The sequence below is a fragment of the Staurois parvus genome, unplaced genomic scaffold (assembly GCF_062004578.1).
Source record: "Staurois parvus isolate SC_StPar_1 unplaced genomic scaffold, SC_StPar_1.0 ptg000338l, whole genome shotgun sequence".
In the NCBI taxonomy this organism is placed as follows: Eukaryota; Metazoa; Chordata; class Amphibia; order Anura; family Ranidae; genus Staurois; species Staurois parvus.
Window position 1 is genome coordinate 259072 of NW_028318134.1, and position 7935 is coordinate 267006.

The 7935-nt window shown below is 43.2% G+C and overlaps 1 protein-coding gene across 1 annotated transcript; it reads left to right on the forward strand.

Annotated features, from left to right (window-relative positions):
• Positions 1-3148: 3148 nt before the first annotated feature.
• NUPR1 (nuclear protein 1, transcriptional regulator) lies at positions 3149-7431 on the forward strand. The gene is made up of 3 exons (XM_089684169.1): positions 3149-3449; positions 6069-6221; positions 7041-7431. The coding sequence occupies exons 1-2, from the start codon at positions 3347-3349 to the stop codon at positions 6212-6214; spliced, it is 249 nt and encodes an 82-aa protein (XP_089540295.1). The 5' UTR covers positions 3149-3346; the 3' UTR covers positions 6215-6221; positions 7041-7431.
• The last annotated feature ends 504 nt before the right edge of the window (positions 7432-7935 follow it).

Below are 7935 nucleotides of genomic sequence, written 5' to 3' on the forward strand. Positions count from 1 at the left end.
CCCCCCTGACAACTTTCCTCTAACCCCTCCCCCACCTCAGTCCACTCCTGCCTGGCTCCTCCCTCCCACCTTGTGATGTTTTGCTCTTCTCATGTTTGCGGTGGAAGGAAGCCAGGAAACTCCCCAGGAGAAAACTCTGGAAAGTTACAGAACAATCTGTGCAAAACTTCCTGAAGCTAAATTCACTTTCTGATCATTTTCACTTAAAGGGGGTGTCCGCCTCTTAAAGGGGGTGTCCGCCTGCTAGGTACAATTAGAGGGTCTTGGCAGGGGAGGGGAGGCCTTGTTCTGATAGCTGTGTGTTGGATTAGAAGACATTTCTGGGGTCTCCGGGGATAAGAAGGGAAGCGATGACGCTGCGACAATTATCGAGGGACCGCGCGTCCGCGACTCCTGGAAACGATAGCTCGCTAATTACAGGATGTGACACACTGATGACACCACTGCCAATGGAGGCGACATTGTCTTGGCTTTTTTACATCACCTCGCATTATTGTATGTGATTGGTGGGTCACCGACTGGTGGTAACGCTGTAAGGTAGAGGTGCAATGCTCTGCAGGCTCACCAAAAACATATATGTGTGCAATGCTCCTTGTAGTATCAGCTGATAATGAAGGTGCAATGCTCTGCAAAGCTCACTGCGATAGTCACATTCAAGGGTGCAATGCTCTGCAAAGCTCACTGCGATAGTCACATTCAAGGGGGCAATGCTCTGCAAAGGTCACTGGGATATAGTCACATGCAAGGATGTAATGCTCTGCAAAGCTTGCTGTGATATAGTCACATACCTGGGTGCACTACTCTGCAAAGGTCACTGTGATATAGTCACATTCAAGGGTGTAATGCTCTGCAAAGCTTGCTGTGATCTAGTCACATGCAAGGGTGTAATGCTCTGCAAAGCTTGCTGTGATCTAGTCACATGCAAGGGTGTAATGCTCTGCAAAGCTTGCTGTGATCTAGTCACATGCAAGGGTGTAATGCTCTGCAAAGCTTGCTGTGATATAGTCACATACCTGGGTGCACTACTCTGCAAAGCTCCCAATGATATAGATCACATGCAAGAGTGCAATGCTCCTTGTAGTATCGGCTGATAATGAAGATGCAATGCTCTGCAAAGCTCACTGTGATAGTCACATGCAAGGGTGTAATGCTCTGCAAAGGTCACTGTGATATAGTCACATTCCTGGGTGCAATATTCTGCAAAGCTCCCAATAATATAGATTACATGCAAGGGTGCAATGCTCTGCAAAGCTCACTATGGTATACTGACATGCAAGGGTGCAATGCCCCGCAAAGTTCCCTGCAATATAGTCACATGCAAGGGTGCAATACTCTGCAAAGCTCCCAATGGTTTAGTCACATGGAAGGGTGCAATGTTCTGAAAAACTCGCTGCAATATAGTTACATGCAAGGGTGCAATACTCTGCAAAGTTTCCTATGATTTGGTCACATGCAAGGGTGCAATTCTCTGCAAATCTCACTGATATAGTGACATGGAAAGGTGCAATGCTCTGCTGAATCCCTCTAGTATCAATTATAAAAAAAAGTGAGATGTTCTGCAGAGCTTGCAATACCATATATATCGCAAAGGTGTAATGTTCTGTTGGACTCCCAGTATAACGTTTCAGAGATAAAATCCAATGCTCTGCAGTGCTCACTATGATATACATCACGTGCAAGGGTGCAATGCTCTGCTGTTGCCCTGCAGTATCGATCATAACAATGTGCAGAGTTTGCAATACCATATAGATTATAAATGTGCAACATTCTGTTGGACTCCCAGTATAGCTCATCAAAGATAAAGGTGCAATGCTCTCTGTAGCATTCATCTTAAAATATGTGCAATGCTCTGCAGAGCTCACAATAATATATAAATCATGTGCAGAGTGCAGTGCGCAGTGTTGCGTCAGACTCCCAGTGACACTGGTCACAAATAAAGGTGCAATGCTCTGCAGAGCTTACAATAGCATATGGATCAAATATAAGGGTGCAATGTTCTGTTGGACTCCCAGTGACACTAGTCACAAATAAAGGTGCAATGCTCTGCAGAGCTCACAGTAACATATGGATCAAGTATAAGAGTGCAGTGTTGCATTGGACTCCCAGTGACACTGGTCACAAATAAAGGTGCAATGCTCTGCAGAGCTCACAATACTATAGGTCACATACAAGGATGCAATGCTCTGCTGGACTTCCAGGTGTAATGCATTAGAGCACTCATCATAATACAAGACACACATGAAGGTGCAATGTTCTGCAGAGCTCACAATACTATAGGTCACATACAAGGATGCAATGCTCTGCTGAACTTCCAGGTGTAATGCATTACAACGCTCATCATAAGACACACAGGAAGGTGCAATGTTCTGCAGAGCTCACAATACTATAGGTCACATACAAGGATGCAATGCTCTGCTGGACTTCCAGGTGTAATGCATTAGAACGCTCATCATAAGACACACATGAAGGTGTAATGTTCTGCAGAGCTCACAATACTATAGGTCACATACAAGGGTGCAATGCTCTGCTGGACTTCCAGGTGTAATGCATTAGAGCACTCATCATAAGACACACATGAAGGTGCAATGTTCTGCAGAGCTCACAATACTATAGGTCACATACAAGGATGCAATGCTCTGCTGGACTTCCAGGTGTAATGCATTAGAGCGCTCATCATAAGACACACATGAAGGTGCAATGTTCTGCAGAGCTCGCAATACTATAGGTCACATACAAGGATGCAATGCTCTGCTGGACTTCCAGGTGTAATGCATTAGAGCACTCATCATAATACAAGACACACATGAAGGTGCAATGTTCTGCAGAGCTCCAGGTAGTATTGGTCACTGGTAAAGGTGCAATGTTCTGCAGAGCTCCAGGTAGTATTGGTCACTGGTAAAGGTGCAATGCTCTGCTGGTCTTCCTGCGATTTTCATCAAAAAAAGAAATGCAATGCTCTGCAAGGATGTCCTGCACAGCAGCAATAAAGGAGAGCAATGTTCTGCAGAGTGGCGGGTGGGGTGATGGAGGGATGGTGTAATCTAATGTACACAAACAATATAGTCTGATGCAATGTGAAGGTGGAGCGGCACACTGGGAGGAGGAGCCAAGGGGGAGCCACACTGACTATAAAGAATCCCAACAAAGACTTCACATCATAACAACTCAGCACAGAGAAGAACACAGACATACCCAGCCACTGCGATTCCAGCAGACCCAGCCACTGCGATTCCAGCAGACCCAGCCACTGCGATTCCAGCAGACCCAGCCACTGCGATTCCAGCAGACCCAGCTACTGCGATTCCAGCGACCCCCAAGACACAGGAGATCCCCACATATTGCCAACATGAGCAGCTCCTACGTAGAAGCTGAGAAACTTCAGCCCACCGACTTCGAGGTCCGCTACTTCGACAACTACGACTACTACAACCTGACCGATCGCTACGCCTGTAAGTAACAAATATTTCTTTGGAAAAAAATTTTTTCTTTTTTTTTGGGGGGCGGGCATTAAAATGGAAAACGGCAAGGGAATGGGGGAGGTGGGGTAATCAATTGAACAAAAAATAAATTAATCGCTGAATTAGTTGAAATTGGGGGGGGAAAATTTAAAAAGTCTATATACAGTGTATGTGTGTATATAATAAATATATATATATATATATATATATATATATATCATTTAGATTTTTTTTCTCACTTTATTTCCAATTTAAACTTTGTTGGGGGGGGGGGGGGGTGTCATGAAAATTTTGAAATCACAGTAAATGACATAAAAACAAGAGTCCTTTGGGCCGAAATGGAATGAATGAGTTTACTTTGTACTTGTTACTTGCAAATTGCATGAAAATATAAGTGGTTCGGACTAAAGAAAAAGAAAGAAAAAATTAGCAAGTAAGCTTAAAATAAACATTTTAGATTTTTTTTCTTGGGGGAGGGGGGAGGGGACATAAACATTGTAAATAGCAGTAAAGTGAATGAAATGAAGAATAATTTGGACCAGAAATAAAATACGTGAGCTAGTTTCAGCTGGAATAAAATGTTGAAAAATAATCATATTTATTTTTTTTGGGGGGGGAAGGTAAACTTTGTAAATAGCAGTTAAGTATTAATTTAATAAAATGAACAACAATTTGGACCAGAAAGGGATATAATTTAAATTGGGGAAAAATATTTACAAAATTATAAATAGATTTTATTTATTTTTTGGGGGGAAAATTGTAAATTGCAGTAAAGTGTAATTTTTCTACATGAAGAATAATTTGGACTTGAAATAACATTTGTGAATTAGACAAAAAAGGGGGATAATAGGCAATATTCCCCCTTTTTTGTCTGGTTAACTAGGACGTGGAACTAGCGTATCCATAGTTAGGAGTGACCCCTGACCCCCGAGTACACTCCAATATTTCCTGTTTGTTTTACATCTGTGAATTAGTTTAAACCGGTAAAAGAAAGTTTGAAAAATTATATATATATATATATATATATATATAATTTTTATTTATTTTTTTAGGGGGGGCATAAAAAATTGTAAGTAGCGGCCAAGTGTTAATTTAATTAAATGGAGACTTGGACCGGAAATGAAATTAATTTACATTGGGGGAAAAAATGTTTAGAGAAAAAATAAACACACACATATATATATATATATATATATATATATACACATGAATATATAAAATATTTATTTCTCTTCTTTTTTCCGGGGGGGGGGGGGGGGGTATGAAAATTGTAAATAGCAGTAAAGTGTACATTTTCTAAATGGTGAATAATTCATACCAGAAATAAATAAGGGAATTTGTTTCAACTGAAAAAAACATGTTAAAATATAATCAGACTTTGAATTTTTGGAGGGTTTAAAAATTGTAAACAGCTGTTAAGTGTCAAATCAATAAAACGGAGAATAATTTGGACCAGAAATGGAATTTAAATTGGGGGAAAAATGTTTAGAAAATGAAGAAAACAAAAAAAAAAGTGGAGAAGGGGGAGCATGAAAATTTGTAAATAGCAGTGAAAGTAATTGTAAAATAATAAATAATATATAAATATATATATTTATATATATATATATAATAAGTAATAAATAATATAAATAATATATATATATATATATATATATATATATAAAATAAGTAATAAATAAATGGAAAATATTTTGGACCAGAAATAGAATTAGTGAATCAGTAAATGAGGGTGGAGCTCAGGGGGTTCTCCTCTATGTAGATAAAAAGACAAAATCACATCCAAATGTTCACCCTCCTTGTGAAAAAGTCCCGTTCCTTCCAAGTTCAGACTTGTTCAGAGTTCAAAATTAGACACAGATACATTGTAGCATTATTATTATTATGATGGATTTGCTGTGCCGGGCCATGCCTGGGACTTCTAGTTCCACTAGCACTGGACAGTCTAAGAGTGCCTAAGTACTGATGTAGTTCCATTGCCTAAAAATACCCCCCCCCCCAAAAAAAAAAGAATGGAATTGCATGGTGGCGAGATTCTTGAGAACCTTAGCCATGGTTCACACTGATGCAGTGAGGTATTTGCCGCGAATTCCGCACCGCATCGGAATCGCACCCCGTTCATGCGAACCGATGCAGGTGTGTAAGTTAACAGCACCCTGAAAGAGGTCCACAAAACGCGGTGCGATGTGCAGATCGGATCACATAGGTGTGAATACCCGTGCGATCTGATTCTACTGCGGACCCAAAAAAAGGGTGCTGCATGATTTTGGTGCAATTAGAGCCATACATAATGTACGGCTTCGATCTCACCGCACACAAATGGCATGTAATCTGTACGGGAATGCGGTGCGGTTCCTGCACGTATCACATGTGATATTCCACGCCACATATATGTGAACCCGGGCTGAATGAAATTCCCCTTCAAAAAAGATAAAAAAAACCCATTAAAAACAAAAATGAAAGCCAAGAGAATGCAGAAGTAGGTGATTCCTTTGTAAGGTCGGGGAAGTTACAATGTATCACACGTGTGTCCTCCTCCATTGTAGCGTTTCCTATACATGGTAATTATTTGTTTTCCTGATCGAACGCCTGTTCATTGATTCCCTGCAGTGCCCACCGCCGCCAGGAAAGGCCGCACGAAAAAAGAGGCCAGAGAGAACACCAACCGGGACAGTCCCTGCGGCCACGAGAGGAAGATCGCCGACAAGCTGCAGCGCACCGAGGCCAAGAAAAAGGGCAAAGGAGGCAAAGAGTGAGACTCAGGTGAGTGCCGGGGGGAGGGGCAACATGGTGAGGAGGCGTGCCCTCCGATGTATGTGGAATTAGAATTCCTAAACATGCAATTATCCGGCTCCTCTCCTGGACTGATTTCACCGCACACTGTGAGCTCCTCACAATGTGCATTAGAAGCTGCAGCAGAGCTACGCCTCTTTTCCTAGCTGGAGGACGTCCAGCATCATCTGACTGTCCCTGCCCCACCCCTTTTATTATTTGGATTTCAGTCCCACCAATCATGGAGGCTCAGCATCACATGTGGGTGTTACCTGCCTAAGACCACCTGCTTCATGTGCATTAGAAACTGCAGCAAGTCAGACAGAGCTCCGCCCCATTTCCTAGCTGGAGGACGTCCAGCATCATCTGACTGTCCCTGGCCCGGCCCCTTTTATTATTTGGATTTCAGTCCCACCAATCATGGAGGCTCAGCATCACATGTGGGTGTTACCTATGTAAATGTCACCTGCCTAGGACCACCTGCTTCTTCAAACACACCCACCCACCCATCTAAGTGTTTCGATATTAGCAAGAGCCAGTCCACTACCTATGTTAGAGAAGAGTACTGGGGCAGGACAGTATGATGTTTTCAGGAAGCTATGTACAGTAACCTAGCTGGCCCCTCCCACCATTGACCTGCCTGAATTGCATAGAGAAGTACAAAGACCCAGTGATGACCGATGTATTGAAAATGGAAAGGGAGGGGGGGGGGGGCCAGGAAAAGACCAAATGTAAGCAGATTAAACTTTAGCTAGTCTTTTGCTCAGGAGGATCATTTGAGATCATTTTCTGCCCCCTCTCCCCCCACAGGTTTACCTCTCCGGACGGCACCAGGGCGCACAGACCGATGGCACGGTACAGACACAGAGATCTCGGAGAGCCAGGGTGGGCTGACGCACCGGTCTGCCGCTCACAGGGAAGATGCAGAGCCGAAAATGAGGAGGATGGGCACAAGTCTGCTGCAGAGCATCGCTCCTACCGACCACCGCGAGCAGCAGAACATCACTCCTGCATGAGAGCGGCCGGGAGCTGCTGACTATCTCACCCGCCATCCTCCCAGCACCGGAAAATGCTGCAGAGCATCGCGCTGGGAGGGGGGAGGTGGCTTCCAAAGTCAGTGAATGGCATTAACCATTTCATGGCTGCAAAAGAAGTTGTTGCACACATTAGTAAATAAAGATTTGTTATACACGTTACACAAGTGTCTGAATGTCTGTCCAATCAGATTGCATGTTTTAAGTGTCAGCTCCGTTATATTGACCAGGAATGGGAGCAATGATCTTAAAGGGATATGTCACATTCCTCATTCAGGGCAAAGTGACCCCCCCCCCCCATAATAGTGTTGGGGACAGGTGATTGGCTGCTCAGGCCCAAGCATTGCATCATGGGACGAAGACAATGGTTGCAGGCTGGGAAAGGTTATATCAGGGGAGGTGGAGATCTACATAATAAACATCAAAGGGATGAAAGATCACCAGGGTGCAGTGTGTCATTTTTTCTTTTGAAAGTCTGAAGAGTGCAGGGATTAGCAGAGTTCAGGGGTCAGGAGTATATGAAGCAGTGCAGGGGTCAAGAATAATACAGAGTTCAGGGGTCAGGAGTATATAATGCACAGTGCAGGGGTCAAGAATGACACAGAGTTCAGGGGTCAGGAGTATATGAAGCAGTGCAGGGGTCAGGAATACCTTAGAGTTCAAGGGTCAGT

Coding starts and splice junctions, on each gene's coding strand:
- NUPR1 (XM_089684169.1), top strand. CDS start 3,347: ATGAGCAGCTCCTACGTAGAAGCTGAGAAACTTCAGCCCACCGACTTC. Junction 3,450..6,068: donor CCTGACCGATCGCTACGCCT/GTAAGTAACAAA, acceptor GATTCCCTGCAG/TGCCCACCGCCGCCAGGAAA.